General features: G+C 38.9%; 1 protein-coding gene across 7 annotated transcripts in view; it reads left to right on the top strand.

The window, feature by feature from the left end:
• MYO9A (myosin IXA) overlaps positions 1-22408 on the top strand; it is a 130885-nt gene that overhangs the window by 47927 nt on the left and 60550 nt on the right. For all 7 annotated transcript variants that reach the window (XM_044438892.1, XM_044438891.1, XM_044438893.1 and 4 more), the window contains 6 exons: positions 1019-1116; positions 1875-2001; positions 10537-10626; positions 15987-16103; positions 19586-19720; positions 20839-20960. In XM_044438892.1, the coding sequence (XP_044294827.1) occupies positions 1019-1116; positions 1875-2001; positions 10537-10626; positions 15987-16103; positions 19586-19720; positions 20839-20960 (689 nt within the window). The remainder of the gene's footprint in view (positions 1-1018; positions 1117-1874; positions 2002-10536; positions 10627-15986; positions 16104-19585; positions 19721-20838; positions 20961-22408) is intronic.

The following is a 22408-nucleotide window of genomic DNA, read 5'->3' as shown; positions in this document are numbered from 1 at the left end:
TTGACCTTTTGCCTGCTCTGCTCTTGCAGACTGAACAGGAAGCTCAGAGACATCTCTGCAGAACTGTTGAAATGATGCTCTTATGGCATCATGCAGTATCTGGAAAATGTTGAATTAAATAATGCATTTGGGAATAGTGATTGTATAAAACAGATACAGTGATCCTCCATTTTAATTGCATTAATTAACCAATTAATTTAATTGTTTGTATTCTGCTTAAACATAGTTATCTAGGAAACACCAGGACTAATGATTGCTATTGTGAGAGCAGAGGTGCTTGCTTTGGCTTGTATGCTGGGAAACTACTCTTTAACATGATCCTTTGTAAATGTTATAGTGAACAACTTTGTGTTTCCCTAGCATAGTGATACTTTTAATGAGATAATGAAAATGAGCTCTTGTGCTAACAGAACAGAATGTTTGGGTTTTATACTGGTGAACAGGAAACAAATATTTAGGAAAAATCTTCAAGCAATTTTTTACAATTCCAGCATCTAAAATCTTTGTTCTTAGGGAAAACCCACTGATGGAGCTAGCAGATAATAGAGGCTCTTAAGGACGTTTGTCCACCATTTCTAGTGTATCAATCTGTTATTGGGATCTAGTGGACCCCCTAACTGGAAATAAAAAAATATTTCAAAATGACTTCTAACAAATAAAATATAGTGCGTATTGGTATCCCTTCCTTTATACCTGCTAATGCTTGATCTCATGGAAAAAGAAAAGACCCCCCTCCTGCAAATGTACTGCATCTGTTTCTCATATCAAGCTTTAGCTTGAACTATTCAAGGTCCATCCTTAGGCCTATTACCTGTCACTATGATGCATGGTGTAGGAAATGGATGTACATATAGAATGAAGGTTGTTCATGGCATGTAGACCGAAGACTGTCCAATTTTAACTTCTGCTACTTGGGCCTGTATTGTATAGTCCCAAATTTGAACTGTTATGTATCACTTCCCCTTCCTGCCAATGTCTCCCAGTTTTAATAATTGTTCCTTGAATTTCACCTTGATAGGACTGCTTCTCTGTTGAAGGGGAAGACTTGAAGCATGACTTTGAGCGCTTGCAGCTAGCTATGGAGATGGTGGGCTTTCTTCCCAAGACTCGCAAACAGTAAGATGTGATTTCTTGTTAACAGGACGTTGTGTTGTAAATTGGTCTTCTGAGTCTTTCAGCATGCATATTTGGTTGCAGCTCATCATATCCAGCGTCAGCTGATTTTTAAGTTTTATGCTGGTTTGAATTATTTGTTGCCATGTCACTGAGCATTCACTAGTGTTCAGAAGCAAGCTCCATGGAAGTCAAACTTCGCCTGCACTGTACCAAAAATGAAGGTCATTTTAGTTCCAACTAGACTGTCTGTCAGTGACTAAATTAAGGCGTTATAACCAAAGCAATGGTTATGCAATATTTTATATTCTGCATTGAGCCTTTTGGATTGAGTAGGTTAAAAATCCAAGAACAATAGAATTTTATTCAATAGTTCATAGAAAAATACTCTTCCAACAGACATTACATAGGTATTACTCAGTGGTTAATGGAAGATTTCACTAAAATATTCTGAACAGATGTGTTTGATATGTTAAAGAAATAATATCTAGCTTTTTATAAGTAGCAATCAAAACATCATAACAGAGCCTATTAGACATAGCCTTGTAGTATCCTCTCTCTCTCTCTATAAGTGTTGATATATAATTTATATGCAATTTAGGAAGCATTTCTATATATCAAAGTATTAAAGAGTATCAAAGAATCTAATACAAAAATGCTGAACTCATTAATGCATAATAAAATACTCATGAGCTCAATTTAATTTCTTGCATTGTTAGTTCTTAAGCAAAAGAAAGCAATATATTCTTTTATGTCCCTAGGATTTTTTCCCTCTTGTCCGCAATTCTCCACTTGGGTAACATCTGTTACAAAAAGAAAACCTACCGGGATGATTCGATAGATATCTGTAACCCTGAGGTCTTGCCTGTTGTCTCAGAACTTCTGGAGGTGAGCTGTGGAAAGTTATCATAATCAATTCTTTTTTAAAGGGAAACTATAATGTCTTAAGGCTATAAGGATGTCAGTGAAGTGATTAGTTTTGGTAGTCTTTTGGTTTCTTGAGCAGTTCAATACAGTAACGGTGTTTTTGTTATGAATGCCAAATGGTATTCAGAACAGTAATATATTAGGACTTGTAAATCTACTGCAGACCTCTCAGATTCTAGAACCTCACTCAGTTATCCTTTTAAAAGAAATATGGATGTTTAGCAAATATAGTTATCTGTTCTCTCAGATTCAGATGCTCTGCTTAGGTCAAGTCTGTATATCAGACAAGTGGAAAAACGTTCCCCATTTTCCATTCCACCTCATAATTCTTCCTCATGGCTGGTTCAAGTGCATCTAACTATACCATAATAACTTAGCATTTATATAGCACTTGTAAAGGTTGAAGGTGCTTCATATATTTTTGTTTGTTTGTTTGTTTCATTTATGTGCTTTCCCATAGCCAAAGCACTCTGGGCAGTTTACAACAGTGCATAAAACACACATATGTGATCTATAAGGAAATTGATATATCATGCAGAGCGGAACTGAGGCTGAAAGATGGTGGCTTGGGGCTTCCAGTTTATAGCCTCTGTTGTGCATTCTTTTTCCAGCTGCTGCAGGGTAGCGTTTATGGAGCTTGGTCTCATGGACAGTTATCAAGTAGAAGACTGAAGATATTGGAAAACTAGTGTTATGAAGTAGTTTGAGTGTTGCACTAGGACCTGGGAGATGGTCATGAAGCTCACTGAGTGACTTTGAAGTAGTCACTGACTGTCAGCTTAACCTACTTTGGAATGTTGCTTTGATAAAATAGTTATTCTGAGGGTAATAAAAGCTGCCTTGGGCTCTTTGCAAGAAAAAGGGTAGGATTATAACAAAATGTAATATAGCATTTATCAAGCTCCTCAACCAGCAAAGAAATGCTAACTTAAGAGTGTTGATTTCAAAACTTTCTCATTATTTATCTGTGTGCTGACAAAAGAAATCTATTTCATCGACTACCCATCTTATTTGCAACTATAGTATATGCACGATACAGAATCAAAGGATGGAAGAGGCCTTATCTACTAGGTCTTATCATTGAACCCTCTGCACAATGCAGGACTTCAGGTTAAAGCATCCCTAATAGATGGCTGTCCAGCTGCATCTGGAATGCCTCCAGCGTGAGAAAGTCAAAACCCACCCTGCATAATTGGTTCTGTTGTCATATTGCTCTAAAAATCAGGAAGCTTTCCTGATCTTCAGCCAGAATCTGGCTTATTGCAGCTTGGGCTCATTGTTTTGTTTCCTGAACTTGGGGATGATTGAGAGGATATCTTAGTCCTGTTTTCCAAGTACTTGAGTGCTATCATATCTTCTCTCAGGATTCCCAAGGCTGAACATGCCTACTTCTTTCGGTCTCTCCCTGAAAGGGCTTTGTTTCTAATCTCATGATCATCTCTGTTGCCCTCCTCCAAATCTTTTCTAGTTTGTTTTCATCTTTCTTTAATTATGGTGACCAAAACTGGACACAGTACTGAAGATGAGGCCTAACCAGTGCTGAATAGCAAAGAACTAGTACTCCACATGGTTTGGAAGTAATACTTCTGTTAATACAGCTGAAATTGCATTTGTCTTTTTTGCAGCTGGATAACATATTTGGCTTGCATTCTACAGCAATTCCAAGAATCAGTGCATGAATGACAAATAGATGTGATACAGTGGGAACTGAACACTGGAAAGTGCTCAAGATGAGTCCTTAAGGAGAACTGCAGTTTGTGCTTGGGTCAGTCCAAGACACACAGGGCTGAGATTTTAAGCAGTAGTAGAATAGCAGGGGTCAACTTCAAGGCCAGGAGGCTGGCAGTAATCACAAAATGGACACAAAGACCAATAAATTACATGTGACGTTAGAACAAGGATTTGACTGGAGAACAAGGCAAGCATGTGAAAGAAAACTATGGGAACTTTGCAATATTGTCTTGTGAAAATGCATTGAGAACAAAATATTGCTGTACTGTACATAGCTGTCTTGAATGCCATTTTTGGTAGAAAGGCAGGGTATAAGTTAAATACATAAATATATATTTTACCATGAATGTTTTACAGGTGATAAGTAAAGTTTTGAATCATTTAGGTCTAGTATATTGTTCTCCTGCATTCTCTTTTAAAAATCTGATTAACAATTATATTGTTGACAATCAGATAGAATAGAATTCTGGTGTTAGATGAAGGGGTACATTCAGTAATTTTAGTTTGGTAGAAACCTCCACATTCTTACACTTGTTTGGTTGTGATTTTACTCTGCGCGAAAGAAATCAGTCTCTGAGTAAAAGCTGTTCAGTGTGAGAAATTACTATTACTGGTGCAGCAACATGTTACAGAACGCTGACAGACCATATAAAATTTCTATTTAAGAAGTTGACTCCAAAGACTAGGTAAAGTCTCTCTTTTTTTCCAAATGAGAAAGTTTGTTTAAAAAAAAATATCAGTTCCTGTATAAGTTTCCAGTAGTAAATACAAATGTCTTTCTCAGTGAAGTACCTGGAGAAGGTCGTTTGATAACTGTTTTTATTTTGGGGCAAGAAGAGTGATCTGTTCTCAGCTCCCATGTTAAGATGGATTTTTTTCTTTCTTTCCTGCATTTTGTCTCTAACAGCTTTGTCAGTTCTGGAGAAGTAATCTTTAGTCTGCCTTGGCTTTCAACCAATCTTTTGTAAGAGTCTGGCTGCCTGATCTCTGCCCTTCTGTCTGTGAACTGTTTGACTTTTATAGATATGTAGGAGGTGCCTGTCTTCTTTTACTTGTCTTTAAAAACCAACTGTCCTTAGCACTTCATTGCTAGTTAACTTATATGTGGCAAATAGTTCATGTCTATATCAGGACCTGCTTCCTAAAAGACTACTTTTTTTCAGAAAAATGAATTAAAAACAAAGCCAAATAATAAAGAGACTGATTTAAGTCAGCTTACCTATTTTGAAAATCATCTTCTTGAAACTTGAATGCTTTGTTTGCATATTTCCTGAAGGCACAGTTGGTGGGGGCATTAGAGGAATCTTTCTAATTATAGCACCTTGATTAGGTGACAGCCTTCCCAAAGAGACTTTGGTTCCCTTCCATTATATTCAGACCTGCTGTGAAATACCCTTTATTTTTTCAGACTACCTCCACTGCATGTCTTCCCTTGCAGTGTTTAAGTGTGGTTTTGTGCACTTGGATTGTCATTGTATTAATTAGTTGTACTTTTACTGCCTTGAGGCCCCTTGGTGAGTGTGAAAATCAAGGGGTTTTTTAAATATAATTATTCTGAATAAGCCTACATAGTATTATTAGTATTATTACATTGTATTTATGTCCTACCGCTTGTGAGTAATAACTGGCTGCTGTAACCAGGTAGTGCCTCTGTACAACATAGGTCTATGAAACAGAATCTTTGGTCCTGCAGTGTAATGGCTTTTGTGCCACAGAATGACATCTTCCTAGAGACCAGAGACAAGCTTTTGTGTGGAGCTTTCTGCCCACATTAAGCAAGATGGGTTACTTGAAGGCTAAGAATGCAACCCTACACGTGCACTTATTTGGAATAAAATCCAGTTGATCAGAGTGGGATTTTTTTCTGAGTGAACATGGACTGTAAAGCTTAGGCATCTGGCATACATAAAATAGGAATTACAAGATTACCCATATGGGTTTCAGCATATAATGCTGGCTTGAAACAAAATAGCTTCTTCTGGATGTTTCAACATCTGCTTGGCTAGATCTTGGTTCCAGTAGAAAGCCCACCATTATAAATGCCTGATATGTCATTTATAATGATTAAGCTCAGAGGTCAGACATCTTTCCATCATGGTATTCTCTCTTAGAAAAGCAATTGTTGAGTGTGCAATAGATTATGATAATTCAGCATTAAAAGATTGTTCGCATTACATTCAGAATGCCTTTCAGTCAAGTCACTTTTTAAAAGATGATTACCATCACTGGGATTTTAGAAATTTTAAATGATCCTTTAAATCTTTGTTCACCTCCAAAGGACTGCAGGATTTTATTTTTTTTTTTAATTGTACTTCCATCCCAAAATAAAATAACTGGTAATGAGCCAGTGACAGTCACTCTAAAAGTACTGTCATTGGCTGACAGAATTGGGATCGTGAAAGCCAACCATCAATTTTCACCATTTCAAAATAAATAAATAAACTGCTAAAAGGCATGGGCAACCCCAAACAATGCTCAAACATTGGCAAGGAAGGCAGCAAGCCAGTGCCAGCCACTCCTAAGTGCTACTTGGGCATTTGCAGGGCAGCTGGCACTAGCTATGGCTTGGGTGAGCTGGAAAAGTGGCAAGGGTATTTTTGCCACTCTTGCAGAATTCCTCACCAGCTGCTGGACTATATCCACAATGGATTTGGTCATCTAGATGACACAGTTAACCCAAATGGGTAGAACAACCCCCATCATGGTCCATGGGTTCTCAGGGTGGCTTGCTTGGAAAAAAGCAAACCACTCTAGGCTAGGCTCAGACAGTGCAACAATCCACCATGGCTTCTTGGAAATCATGCATGATCAGTGTTAATGGATTTTCTGAATCTTTTTGACAGTTAAAAGACAGGTATTACCGGAGAGATTAGGGCTCATCGATAACGCAGTGGATTGAAGAATTTGCAATACTTTCAGTATTGCAATGGGTATCATATAGATGCCAACTTTGAATGGGTATTTATTTGGCCATCTGATCTACTTTTGTTGAAGCTTGATTGCTAGAAAGTTGTACTTTCATAAATATGGATTTCACATGTACATGTTTACATTTGCTAAGCACCATCAAGTCATCCCTAAATTAGGGCAAGCCTTTTCATGAGTGCAGCCTCATATGTTTCCTTCTTCATTGTCTGTCGCATTTCTCAAGCAACCATGAACAGATTGATCAGTGGTTCTTGCCTGCATAAGTGAGAACTGAATAAGGATGCCACACAGCTTCTTTCTACATACCATGTATCATACCATGCATTGTCAACCTTAAACATACTCTGAGGAAACACAGTACATGAACACTTAAGATAAGTGTTGAGAACCATTATTTGAACTGGCAAAGGTTTAAAGCACTTAGATTTGAAAAGCTGAGCACGCAAAGGATGCATCTGTCGAATTGTCTTTTAAAAATAACCAAGTCTTACCCAGCAAAGAGACCATCTTAACAAATGTCGCCAGGCTAGACTTGTTTATTCTTTACAATATTAAATGTTGGCAATCATGCACTGTTTCTACAGACCTGAGATTTTATCTGCATATCATCACTTTGGGTCTTTTTTTTCTTTGCTGTTTCATCTGTTCTAGGAAAATTTCATTTAAGCGATTGGAATGTTATTTTCTGGTAAAATATTTTGCATGTTTGATAGGCTATTGCAGTCTATTGCAGAGAAATGCTGAGAACATTTATTTTTGAGTGTTTTGAGATCTGACTTGGGGTGTGTGAGTTGCAATTAGTTTTGGAGCTGGTTCAAGTGGGAATGGCAACTAGAAGCTGGGCAAGCATGGGAAAAATCCCCGAGAACTCTATCTTCCCCCACAATGTTTTACAGTACAGTTGTCATACCAGCTAAATAGGAAAAGCTGGCTGCCAAACAGGTGAGGGTAATGCTTGGGGCCATCTTCCTATAGACATGGCATTAGCACTTGCTGGATATCTCCCTCTTTCCCACCTGTGCAAGTGCTAATCCAGTTTACAGGTTTGGCGGGAACAACATTCCAGGCAAGTAAAGTTAGGCATGTAGGGAGCTGCCTCACGCCAGATTTGTCCATCTTGCCTTCTAAATTGTGGTGCACACCATAAGGAATGTTCTCTTTATGAGACCGGATGGGTCCCTAATGTGGAGGGTTTCCACCAACAGCTTAAAAGACACATCTGTTTGCTCAGGCATTTCCTGACCCCTTTCACTGCCAGCTATGCCTGATTATTTTAATGCTAATTGTACTGAGATTTTATTGCTTTATCACCATGTTATTGCTTTATTGGTTGTTTTATGGTTTTTTATTATGTTTTATCTTGTTTCTATCTTTGGGAGTCCTTTTTAATTGAAAGCAATATAGCAATATAGGCATTTTCTGAAATAAACAGAAGCCTAATATTGACTGCCCTGTCCATTGTTCTGCAGGGTCTCAGGCAGAGGTCTTTTCCAGTCACTTGTTAGCAGATGTTCTCTTAGTTGGAGATGTCAGTGAGTGAACTTAAAACAACCTCCATGCAAAGCATATGCTCTTTTGTCAAGCTATTATCCTACACTGCTTACATTATATCATATGTGAAATGGTTTTGATTAAAGAGATACAGAGTAGGTACAGGAACTCTGTATGATTTTTAGGAACTTTTTCTGCAAAGAGCAATATCTATATTTATTGGACCTGGACGCGCAGGCTAGAACCATTCTTGCTGTGAAATGTGCAGTCATTTAACATAGAGTGTGTTCATATGTGTCTTTTTGTAAGGAATCTGAGGTTAAAGGTTCAAGAAATCTTCTAGTTTGAGCCAGTTTTGAAGTTGGAATGAACTTAGGATCATGAAGGGGAGGCTAACCATTCTTTGCTACGATATTGTTCTTTTTATTTTACTAGCCTGAAAGTGTTATGAAGGCAAGGTTTATAAATGGTGTCTCTTTCAGATACTGTGCTAGAGGAATGTGAACTTATGTCCAAGTGGAATGAAATATTTTGAGTGAATCATAACATACAGAGTTCAACCCCTCTAAACGTACAGTCACACTCACAGACATTTAATGTAGTTTCCTTTCTAGTTCAGTGGCTTTATCTCTGCGCATGAAGCCTACCCCCTTGTCTTATTTGTGACACTTTCATTTTCCTTCCCTTCCTCAGGTTAGCTTTTGGTTTCCTTAGCATCAAGAAGTCTCATAGGGGCCACTTCAAAACAATATGAACACCTTTATGTGGAAAGCACACCTCTTGTGGATTCACTTGAGACGAGCCATGGAGGTTATTACCCTGTTTGATAGGAAGGTACTGGGTCATGTTCCTCATCCTGGGGAACTATAAGATGCCAGTGGACATGAAAGCCACAATACAAGCAGAATAGCCTTGCATGAAAACTATCTTTATTCCGGTCAGAAGAAAAGGCACTCAGGGTGACCATGTGTTGCTACCCACCAAAGCAGTAATCAGGCCAGAGGCCCATCTAATCTAGCATTACTTCCAACAATGACCAGTCAGCTTGCAAACAGGTCTGAAGTTAGTTGCCACCTCCTGCTGGTCTCCAGCATCTTTTAAGCAAAGGTATACTGTTTCTGCACATGGAGGTTCAATTTAGAGCCATAGCTATTAGCTATAATAGCTGTTTTGCATAGTTTTGTCTATGCCTTTTTAAATGGCATCTGTTAAAGGCATTTGCCACATCTTGAGGTAATAAAGCCTATAAATTGCTTATGTGCTGTGTGAGGCCCTTTCTACTGTCTGTCCTGAGCCTATTGCAAAACTGCTTTCCTCGGCAAATCATTGGGGGGGGGTATCAGTGAACTTGTGCTGGGTAGACTTAGACCTCGAACACTGGCTAATCCAGACTTAGCAATAGAAACATTGGGTAGCCATTGCCATATTTGGTTAGTTTTTCTCCATGATGTATGTGTTGTGCAGATGAACAAAGCTAAAAAGTACCAAATCTCCTTAAGGTTTGTAAATGAATAATGACTTGTGTTCTGTAGTGCCCATCTTTAGAATGCCCTCCAGATTGAAGCTTGACTTGCATTGGTACTGATGTCATTTCAGTACCAGATTAAAATGTACTTATCTGGTCAGGCATTTTAAAGGGTGATGTTTGCTTGAGCTGCTATTCATGTTATACATACTCTGTTCTTTTCTTGTAACGTTGTAAGTTACAGTGTATTGGTAGTCTGTGTTGGTTCTTGAATGTTTTTGCTTACCACTCCCTCTTAGGGTGAAGGGTGGCTTAAAAATGTCTTTAATAATTGTGGTAAGTTTTCCTGTAGAAAGTTTCTATCATTTTTCAGAGAAGATTTCAACTGTTAGCATTTTTCCTGGCCTCTGGGCAAGGTTACCAAGGGCCACTATTTTTGCCTTTCTGGTTCACTGCGACAAAGAGAAGGGAAGGCGTTTAATGATCAGCGTGTTCATTTGTACTCTCAGTGCTACTGTTAGTTTTCTGTGCTTCCTTTCCTGAGATGAGGTGTGCTGTACAAGAAAACTGTTTAAGTTAAAAACAGTTTTAGTGCCTGCTTGAATGCAGTGAGACTGTCTATGGGTTCCAGGTAGCAGAAATAGTCGGTCACATAGAGAACTGTAAACTTGTATCACTCAGCCTTCAGATGCTATATACAGGAAAATAATACAGCAATTTGAAAACTGAATGTAACTAAGACTGGGTTTGTTTGCATTATAATAAGTTTATTTGGGTTACTTTGGCATTTTAAACACACAAGTCTTGCTCTCTCCTAACACTTAAGCTTTTATGTGTCTAGAATTCTGATTAATGGTGGATTTTGTTTTCTTTTTTGCTAGGTCAAAGAGGAAATGTTGTTTGAAGCACTGGTTACAAGGAAGACCGTTACTGTTGGGGAGAAACTTGTGTTACCATACAAACTGGCAGAGGTCTGTTTACCAAATTTCTTACATCTGGAAATTTGCAAGGGGCAGACTAGGAAAAAAACTTTTATGTTCCTATAAAATTTGGGGAGGGGGTTTTGCAGTTGGCAGGTAATGCTGCCTAATTTTTCAAGAGCTTCTAAGTGTGTAAGCAAAGATAGCACCAGAGTGAAGTTTACGTATCAGACCGTACAACTTCCTATTTTAAGTGTTTCGTGAATAAGTTTTATTGTCAAATCATACTGGGAGTGAAAACAAGCATTATTTATGGCATTTACCTACAGACTTCACTCCTGGCAATGGCATGTGTGTGTGTGAGAGAGAGAGAGAGAGACAGAGACAGAGACAGAGACTTTCCTTCCTTCCGGAAGGAAGTCTTTTTGCCATAGTTTTTCTTTAGCAAAGTATTGCAGTTACCTCTCCAGTCTGAACAGCATGCATTACTCCATATTTCGGCACGCTTTATCCTTAGTTTTCAGGTAATGACCAAAATAAGATAATTTCATAATCATTTTAGGTATATAAAAAGTGGATGCAGATTGAAGCTTTAAATGTGGATCTCTTGATCATTTCTCTTCCTAAAATTATTAATACTCTTTTCAGTTGAGTTGAACATTCAAGGAAAAGTTAAGTTTAATTTAAAATTACAGCCTCAAAATTTACTCTTAAGTGTGTCCACAAAACACTAACCCTCTGTGCTTAGAATTCCAGTGATTTGGGGAACTTTGACTTCTCAAATGAATCCTTCAGTAATGTTTAGCTTTCAGCAGAGCCAACATACTATTTGGTTAGTTCTCATTAACTATATAAGTTACACGTTTTTCTGCCTATTATGTTTAGTCATATATTTTTAAGGGTGGGATATACCAAGTAGTACTTGGAACAAACTGTTCCCCCACAAAATGCAAGTTGTTTAAAAGTGTCATATATTATCATATTCTCTGATAATCTGTAATGTAACATGCATCATCATGTATCAACATATAATCATATTTATCAACATATGAGTAAGAACAAGCAACAGGCATTACGCAAGCAGGGAAGTCAACGCATTACTTCATTATTTGTTTTTAGTTTAGATGTTTTTCCAGATTATTTCCTGTTCAATCTAATGAAGTTTCAGTAATCAGTTTGGCACATCTAGAACAACCAGTTTGGGTACTTGAGCTCATGGTTCTGTATGATTTCTGAATTTGCATGTGATAAAGTGATTGATGTTATTCTGCTATGATTCCCTTGAATTCCCATGAAGGCCAGTTGATATGCACTCAAAATTTATTTATTTTATTTATTAAAACATTTTTATGCTGCCCCATTCGCCGAAGCCTCAGGGCGGCTTACAACAATAAATAAAAGTAATTATAATATAAATTACAATAAAAATAAACATTAAAAATCCAAAAAATACAATATAAAATAAGCCGCCCTGGCCAGATAAGATCAAATAATACTAACAGTTAAAATGCCGCTTAAATAAGAAGGTCTTCGCCGGGCGCCGAAAAGCAAATAACGACGGCCCCAGGCGGACCTCTCTGGGGAGCGCATTCCATAACTTAGGCGCCACCGCAGAGAAAGCCCTCCTCTGAGTACCCACCCTCCTAATTTCTTTCACGGAGGGTTCCCGGGGAAGGGCCTCTCCCGCCGATCTCAAGGGGCGGGCAGGCATATATGGATGTAAGCGCTCCTTCAGGTAACCAGGACCCAAGCCGTTTAGGGCTTTATAGGTCATTACCAACACCTTGAATTGGGCCTGGACTTCAATGGGAAGCCAGTGAAGCTGACGGAGAACTGGAGTCATGTGACCATAACGCCCAGTCCCCGTCAGCAAAATGGAACAATTAACACTTAGGAAGGCAATATTCCTAGGCTTGGGGGAACTCCTTGGTTTTCAGAAGTACAAATTCCTTACCAGAGGTGGGAAGATACACCAAACATCCCCAAAGAAGGAGAATGGAATGGCGTATCCTGGAAAGGAGCATAAGTGCCTGGCATAATGAAGCAGTCAGCACTGTAGCAGCAGCTTTATGTTGGGCAAGTCATGGATTCAGATCTTCCGTTAGCAGGGTGCTGCCCAGCTGCTATCCTTTTAAGACCTCTCAGACAAGTCTTCAATGAGAAGCTTTACCCAGTAGTCACTTCCTGGGACCATACGAAATAGACATACTAAACTGCACTTGTGACTTTACATAACACAGCTTTGCCTTAGAATTTACCACATATTTTCTGTCTTTTTCTTCCCTTAGCTGCTTTGTGATATCCCTCAAAGCAGTGCATTTTAGTTTTGAAATCTCCACAGTTTCCTGTATACTTTTGTAAATTCTAGGATGACAAAATGAATAAGCCAGTATTCCCTAATAGATTGCAAGAATACATATAGAAGATCTGCCAGAGATGGTAGATCTCTATTCTGAGGATGCTGTTGTTGTGAAAGGCATTTGGATAACAATGCTGCCCTTTGAAATGGTACTTGAGGGGGAGAACTGAATCAGCAGAATGTGAAGTACATGCTCTGTCCTCTTAGACTGAGGGTGTACCTCATGTGTGCACAAGCAAATCATTTTTCAAGAGGCCATATTTGAAAACAAGTCTCTGTTAAGAAGCATTTGAGATCCAAAATTGGTCTTGAATATAACTACAAGCGTGCAGTTCATTTACATTTCCTTTGCTTTGGTCATCATATTAGTGGCATATGTAAGAAACATCGGTATAGGAAATTGAAGAGAGAGGGATGAAGAAACAGGAGGGAAGAGGGAAGCAGTATACTAACAACCTGTCCTTTAAAAAGAAAGAAAACTGTTCATGCTCATTATTCAAGAGTCTAATTAAGATGTTCTGTAGGGATTAAAGCTGACCTAGGTTCTTTTGATATATTAAAAATGGGCTACATGAAGAGGCTATGCTTGCATAAGTTGGAGCATGATAAATAGAATGCAAGCATCTCATTCTAACTGACACATCAGCAGTATGGAGCAATTATTCTCCAGACTTGTTAACATTCTTTTAAAATACCATTCTATTCCTGTTTTTATTTTGTTCTCTGATAATATCATGTGAGGATGGATGGATAGAGTGATAATAGGTTGTTCTGAATCCAAGGATTCCAAATATGAGACAAGCTTCCCTACTGAAATGCAGCTGATTTTTAGGGAACCTAGTAAATTACTCCTGACACATACAAGCCAAAGTAGTTCTTATGTGTTTGTCTCAGGGCCCAGTTTGTGCCAGGTCAGAGAATCAAGTTTGGTTGCAGCAAGGCAGAGGAAAAGTGAGATAAGCCTAAGAAGCTGACTTATATTTTGTCTGTCAGCAGTGGCTCTCCATGGTTTTAGAGGTCTTTTTCAGCCCTACTTGAAGATGCTGTGGATTGAATCTGGGGCCCTTTAGATGCAAAGCATGTGCTTTCCTGCTGAACAACGGCAGGGAAGAGCCACAGAGTTGCATTGTTGCAAGCCTGACCTGGTAATTTTTATAGGAGGAGGTGGGGAACCTCTTTCAGCTTGTGGGCCAAAAAGTGGATGATATTCAAAAAATATTCAAAAAGTGAATATTGTGATTGTTTATATGCTGGCTACACTAGTCTATTTTCTCAAAAAAAAATCCTTTGCAGGAATTTAAAAGTTTACCCCGTATTCTTTGCTGTGCTACTAAATAGCACTAGCTAGCTGCCTCATATTAACTCCACACTTGTCAGTGGGTAAACAATTTAAGTGACTAGGACTCAGAATGAAATACAAAGTAAAAATGCTTCCAGTAAATCATGAAACATGCTTACAAAGACAGCTTCAGCAGGCTGCAACATCCCCTGCGCCTCCCAGTGTGAAATACCAGTTCCTTTTATTTCAGAACCTTTCCTGCACCCCATCTCCACCCCCAGGTGAGCTTTAGGTTTATGAAAGCCATTGTTTTGACCCTTATATTTTAAATGTTGGCAAATTGGATTTGGTCAGTCTCTCCTCTTCTCTCTTGTCTGGTGGAATAAGCATCAGGACTTAGAGGATATTGCTAATGAAGCATTATCCTTGTTCAAGCCGTTTGAAAAAATATTCAACACATGAAAGGAGGATTTGCTCTATACATTTGAGTAAATGCACCACATTTCAAATAATTACCCTCAAAATGTAATTATTATATTAGGCAAGAAAACAAACTATTTAAAACCATTTTAGTTCATGTGGCAGTAACGCATGCTCATGCTGTCAGGTTTCTTCTTCCTGAGATGAGATCAAGAATGGACTTTCAGCCAGAAGTGATAGAAAGTAACTGAGAATGCATGATCTCATACAGTTTATGCTTGATGCGGAGTAGGATGGGAGTGTGTTAACCCAGGTTCATACACAGTGTCACACTGAGTATGAAATCTTGGTTTCAAAACTTTACTGTGAAAACCTGTGGGTGAGTTTGCATGTTATGCCAAGCCACCTGAGAATAAACCACAATGGGCTGCTGTTTTATCCTGACAGGCAGTCAGGCACTCTGGCTTTCCATGTATTATTTCTCCAAATCATTCTCCCATTTCCAGCATGTATTCTTTCTACCATTGTGTTCGATTTTTTAATTTTATTATTTGGGGACTTGTGAAGGGCACAGGAGCTCAAGACTGCTTGCCCACTATTTAGTACAACGCAGTGGTGTACCTCTCTTGACAATGTACTTAGCTTCACCTTCCACTTTTGCCTTGCTATTTTACACCTTCAAAAAAAGTTGCTTCATGAATCGCCATCGTAATTGGAGCTGCCCTAAGAGAAGGAGGAACTGCTATTCCTCCTCCTCCCGTAGCTGCCAACTTCTTCTGACTTAGTTCCACCTTTGTGCTTGTCACTTCCCTTTACTGTGAAAGGATGAGGAAGGAGAGTGGTGACATGAGCAAGACGAGGAGGAGTGGCAAGGATTTTTGCTGCTCTTGCTGAGAAGTACTCTGGCTGTTCTGGCTAACCCATGAGGAATTTGCCATGCCAGTTTCAGACACCCCAACAGGGCACTCTGAAGACAAGCCATCCAGAACAATCCAACAGCAGCCTGTGGGCTCTTAGAGTGGGTTTTTTTTTTTCATGAAAGAGATGCATAAAGAGAAAGCTGTCCTATGAATGGACATCATGAGAAGCTACCCTGAAACAACCCATGACTTACCATATCATGCAAACCAAATTGGTGTGGTGTAGTAGTTATTGCTGGATTAAAAGTAGGGAGGCGCAGGTTCAGATCTCCACTAGCTGTGTATCTCACTGGGTGACTTTGGGCCAGTCAAACTTGCATAAAATGGAGCCTGAAATACTGAAAATAATGCAAATAGTTGGAAATAACATATTTGCAGGTAAACCAATTATAATATTTGGCTTTATTTCTAATTATCCAATTTGCTTTTCTAGGCTGTTACTGTACGAAATTCCATGGCTAAATCGTTGTACAGTGCCCTCTTCGATTGGATAGTTTTTAGAATTAACCATGCACTTTTGAATACCAAGGACTTGGAAGAAAGCACCAAGGTAATGGTCTGCCTGAATGTAATTTGCATGCTTTTATCAAGAGCTTTGTTTAAATAGCTAGTGAGATGTTGGCTTGGCACCAAAATCAAAACAGGGAGAAATGCAAAAGCAAATGAAGCTAGTCTTGCTGTGTCAGAGGTATATTTGCTGAATCGGATTTTCTGAGAGGTAGAAATAGACCTGTAAGGTTCCCATGCTCAGTCAGATGGTTGAGTTGCCAGACAGCATGGAGGAAAACATCCTGTCTGCCCTAATATATGAATTAATTTCATCTAAGGAAAAACCCTTCTGTCTCCAGGAATAGCATTCAAATCAAATTAAGCAAAATTCTTCCTCAGTGGACCAGACTGGAAGGATAGTCACATGGACCCACCATATAATGGGGGGGATTACACCTTCTGCGTCTACCTGTCCTGCCTTTGGCATCACTCTCTCCATGAGGATATGATATTCTTGGGCAAGCAGGCATAAATCCTGATCATGCAGTTAGGATTCCGATAAAATCCAGGCCTTTTCATGGGAGATATGCATGTAGACCATCAGGAGCATTGGTGGTAGAATAAGCAAGGGGTGGGAAAATGTGCTGTTAGTGATTCCAGCAGAAGACATCGTGCAGCCCAGTTCAGTGTCTCCCTGAGAGTGAGTGTGGGTGTTGAATTACACAGGTGTGAGCTGTGCCTCAGTGATCACCATTTTCTAAACATAGATTGAATTACTGCAGTCTATCACTGATGCACAGTTTAATTCCGCAGTTTTATCTATTTTCATTGAAAGATGAAAGTAATTGCTCTCAGAGGTCATAGGACACAATGTTCTGTATTCTGAATGTTTATGAATAACCTTTCTGACTACACCAGTCAAGTCAGGGTTATAGGCACCCCAGTTATAATGTTCAGCATTTAGCGGATTGCAGGTAAATCCCAATTGTTCAGGTTCACTATGGGTCATTGTTTCATACTTGGTATGGGGCTTATGCATATAATACTGTTGACGTAATCTGTTGCAAAACCTGCTGTTTGTGGGAGTTAATTCTATATGGTATGTTCCAGTCTGGTTTCCTTGTAATATTGTGTGCTTTTATATTATTGCAGAACATCTAGCACTTCCACCCACCCACCCATCTTGCTTTTCTTTTCTTAAAAGGTTTAACTTCCCGTGTAACTCTGGTGCACAGTGACCAGCATGCTTTATGACTCTGTTGTTTTATCTTTATTTGGTGTGTGAAGTACATGCATGCAGAATTTAAATAATGTTATTTTAATGCTGACAAGTACATGCCAGTACTTTCATGCCCATTCAATACTTCTTCCCAGTTGGGGTTTTTTTTAATGACATCTTTTTGTGGCTGAATATACAGCAAATGGTCTTTGTGAAAAAGCTCATGTATCCTACTGAAGAGAACCTCACAAGACACAACCATTTTATAACAGAGTTTAAAATTTGATGTGGTCAATCAAGAAAAAGGCAATGCTAAAACTGTGTATAGTTTCTTGTGTTCAATCATGAACAAATATATTTTCTTCTGGTTCATCCTGGTTCCAGAGTACACAGGTCTAGTCCCATAAGTCTATTTATTAGCCATTGGAAACATAAATTAGGCATCTGATTCAGATTCCTTCAGATTCCATTGATGAAAATGCAAAAATACATTACTGCAATAAGAATCTGGGATGTTTTTTGATGGAGGGCACTGTGCATATATAAATAAATCCGAAGAATGCCTGCTTCACAGTATCTCACAGGATCACAGTATTTCAAAGTACATAAAAAAACCCTAAAAGGCCAGCATTAAAATCTGGGAATGTATCAGCCATGCCAAATAGCAGATGGACATATTTAAATGTAGTAGTGAATTTCTGCATTAATTTGCTCTGGAGGAAAACCTTAGTAAGCTTGATGCTGTAGAATTGATCATATTTACTCCATTTACAGCTTGTATTTCACATACAGCTGGGAGGAGAGATGCAGCTGTAACCAGTAGGCCCCTTATCCTCTAGTGTTAACAATCAGTACAGAAAATGTGCGCGTGTGTGTGCCCCTGTAATGATTGCAGTTGTCACAATGTTTTGAAAGCAGAATGAGAGACACAGTATTAGAAACAGATGGAAGGGAAACGGTACTGATAATTAGCAATGCACTTAATATTGCACTTTTTCAGGGTGAAGTTAACATGTTATATACCACAGTGACTCATATCATTATTATTATTTATTAGATTTTTATCTTGCCCCATTAACTATGAGGTTCAGATAGTTTCATGAGACCTTTATCTGATGGTTGTGGAAGTGCCTCTAACTACAGCTTCCTACTTCATTTAGCAATTTTATTTTAACTATTCATTTCCTGTTAATGGTTTCCATCATGACTATAGGTGAATGTGGGTTTTTAAACATTGGTTAAAGGTTAAAATTAGGACTAAAGCTGCTCCTTAGCAGGGATGTCAGCTGTAAAAGCTTTTTTTTTTTTTAATGGGGGGTTAGCAGTTCTACAGATATACTTAAATGCAAGACAGAAAATAGTCCACTACTTTATTTTTTACGGAACATTTCTTATTCTAGGAAAATAAATTTTATAACAAATATAATAACAAGCATATTTGCCAATTAAATCAATACAGTTTAAACAAAAATTGTAACTATCTTTCAGGCAACTCCCTTGATGTAAGTGCATTTATGCATAGATCTCTTGCTAAAATTAGTACATCAACAGTTTACAGTGTCTTCATGCTTTCTTAAAATCTAAACAATATAAGTACAATATTTCTTATTGAATTGTTTGTTCTTAAAATAGTTACAAGTGTTCTAGGAGAAATAATGTTCAAGTAGAGCTTTGAGTTTGAATATAACATTTATATAAGTTAATGTAGTTTATTTTGTTTCTCCTCCCTCTAATCAAATATTCAGTTCAGTTGGTTTTGGTTATTAGAGGAGGGGTAACTTTTGAGATGTTTATATAGTATGCCAAGCTAGCATGGCATTTTTTAAATTTTGCTTACTAAATAAAAATCAAATACACTAAAACAAATCTCAAACAATTTTAGAATAGCAGACCATTTTCAGATTCACACTTTTTTTCAGAATACAACCTCACATTTGGATAGACTTAATAATACTTTGCTGTTAGGAATAGAAGAAATATTTTTAAAACAACAGGCACATCACATTATTGGCCCATATTCAGCATGTCATCTACCACAATTCCAAGATCCTTCTTGCTTGTTGTATTGTTGAATTTTGTAATTGTACATTTGCTTACCTTTTCCAGGGTTGGAATTTTTAATGCCGGATGTTAACTAAACATGCTTAAATGTTGTACATAGCCATTGGTAAAATGAAAACTCAAATTGTAGTGATGATTTGAGCTCAAGGGGAAATCTTCAGTCTCCTGTGATTAGCGGGACAGCAAAGGGCTTTAACATTTGAGATCTTACGCAGTCTTGCAAATTCAGGTATTCAGTGCAATATTGCTAACTTCTTTTGCAGACCTTGTCCATTGGAGTACTTGACATATTTGGGTTTGAAGATTATGAAAGTAATAGCTTTGAACAATTCTGCATTAATTTTGCAAATGAACGTTTACAACACTATTTTAACCAACACATCTTTAAACTGGAGCAAGTAAGTCTGGAAAACTGCATAGCTGTTATATTTTTAACTGGACATTGATATATATCTCACTTGAATAAAACTTCAGTAGATTATATTCACCCCCAGGTGAATAAATTTATAAATGTAAATGTCTAAATCTTAATCTCTTGGATACTGTGTAGACCATGCCTGCTAGCCTAGAGTCTTAGCTTCCGACTAAGTGCCATCTCACTTTAGGCCACTTCGCATGCAGTGCCTATGGAACCACTAATATTCATTTTTATAGCATAGGTACATAGACTGGTTCTGGACTGCATTTGCAAAGGATATTTCTGTAGTTCGCACAATTTTCTATTTTGCCACTACTCTCAATACTCAATTATTTTTATTCTGGCCAGGATTTACTCTGCTTGTTTTTGACTGTTTATATTGATAGCTTTATTGTATTTTATTGCAGGCTTGTGATTTTAGAGTCATGATTTCAATGTTTACACGACATGCTGTGCTTTATATAGCTTGTTTGTGAGATAGGGCATGATACAAATCAAGTGCATAACAGTTTGTCAGGTAGCTAAAGCATCATTTTTGCCATCCATCAAACTGAGCCCTAGACATACCTCAGGCATGCATCCCTAACTCCCCTGAAGGCGTTTATTTACCACCACGGCTTCGTTCAAGATGTGGCTGAGTACACAGTCAACCTTTGGCACTAGAATGAGCTGCAGAGCTTTGGGATAGCAAAGCGGGGTAAAATGAATGGTGCTTCCTTTCCCATAATTGGTTTTTCTGGAAGACTTCAGGAAACTGTCACTTCCTTAAGGCATCATTTGACTCCCCCTCAAAAAGAGACCTGCCCAACCCCCTTCCAAGTGCACCTGCGCCACACAAGGTGCAGAGAGATGGCGTATAAATGTATCGATAATAAAGTTTTGTTGGTGTAGCCCAAAATAATACTGCTGCTTCCCACATGTCACCTGTTGGCCATCCATTTATGTAAATTGTGTGCCTGCTTTTGCTGTTGCTATACCCACTGTTGCTTGGTCTGTTAGCTTGAGATGACTTCCCTGTTGAGTATCATGAAGAAATAGATTCAGTTTCCTTTAGTGTTGGATGGGTTTTTGCATTAATGTAATCTCCTCCCTATCCAGGAAGAGTATAGACTTGAAGGCATCAGCTGGCATAACATAGACTATATAGACAACTCTGGCTGCATAAATCTTATCAGTAAAAAGCCAACAGGGCTACTCCATCTGCTGGATGAGGAAAGCAAGTGAGTATACTTTCTCCCAACCCAATCGAGATTTGTATTATCAAAGTGCTGCCTTTATTGCACTACAGTAACAACCTAAAGGTAGAAATCAAAATGAAAAACTTCTTCTGTTACCATCCTAGTATCCAAGGAGTCATGAATGTCATCTGTATTGAACAACTGGGCATTGCCACAAGACTTTCTGTGTGATGTGCTCCTGTTCAGGTTTTATTCCAGCTGTCCTTATTTTAGAATACTGTTATATTCTGTTCATGCTATGGCCTTATCAGGTCTTCAGAAAATGCATGGCCATAGTCTGCACACACCTCCCCCTCTAGGGTGTCCAGGTCTTCACATACCTGGATGACTGGCTGATCATCATGTCATCCAAACAAGCCATGACACAGGCCCCTGTGACCACATGCATACTGCTTTCCCATCTAGGACACTACATAAACCTGGAGAAAACTTTTCTCTCTCCCTCCTAGTCAATCCTTTTCATTGGACCTTGCCTAGACTCTTGTCATGGTAAGGGCATTCCTGCTGGAGACCAGAGCCTCCACATTGGTGGAGGAAACATCCAGTCCACAAACCACCACCACCTCTTGAGTCCAGAGGGTGCTTGGCCTAATGGCAACCTTGATCGCCGTTGTCCACTGGCCCTCATTCAACCTTTCCCTTGACCTACAGAGAACCAAGCTGAGAATCCCCAGGCACATTCAGGGAAGCTTCCAAAAGTGGGTCAAGCACCACAACCTTGTCAGAGGGACCACCTTTATTTCCCCAGACCCAAGTCTGACAATCACCACAGATGTCTCTTTTTCTGGTTGGAGAGTGCAGTGCAGGCCCTCTGCAATTTGAGGCAGGTGGAATGCCCACAACACTACTAGACATATCAATAATTTAGAGATGTTCACTGTACAGAAGGCCCTGAATGCATTCTTGAACCTCATCTTGGGCCAGCTTGTCCAGATAATCTCCAACAATACAGTGGTGGTCTGTTACATCAACGGGCAAGGTGGCACCAGGTTGATCCCGCAGCACTTCTGGTAGCCAATATCTGGAGCTGATGCATCAACCATCCTTACAGTGATCCATGTTGTAGGTACCAGCAGTGTCCTAGGTGATGCCCTTAGCTGTGCCTCCATGGACCTTCACGAGTGGGTGCTGAACCACTGTATCTGGAGAGAGCTGCAGTCAAGATGGGGTTGTCCTCATGTAGACATTTTCACAAATCAGGACAATGCTGCATACAGACACTTCTGCTCCCAAGCAGGCACAGATCCAAGCTCCATGGAAGATGTCTTCCTTCAAACATGTTCCAGGACGCTGCATTACCTCTTCTCCCCATCCCTGCTGATTATGAAGTTCCTGGCAAAAAATCACTAGGACCAGATCAATTGCATCTACATTGTGCTGTGACAGCCCTTCAGCTCTCCAGCCAGATCTTCCTCCACCTCCCACTTGAG

This window comes from Varanus komodoensis, unplaced genomic scaffold (genome assembly GCF_004798865.1).
Source record: "Varanus komodoensis strain SLA01 unplaced genomic scaffold, ASM479886v1 scaffold33, whole genome shotgun sequence".
Taxonomy (NCBI): Eukaryota; Metazoa; Chordata; class Lepidosauria; order Squamata; family Varanidae; genus Varanus; species Varanus komodoensis.
This window is presented reverse-complemented; position numbering and strand designations above follow the sequence as displayed.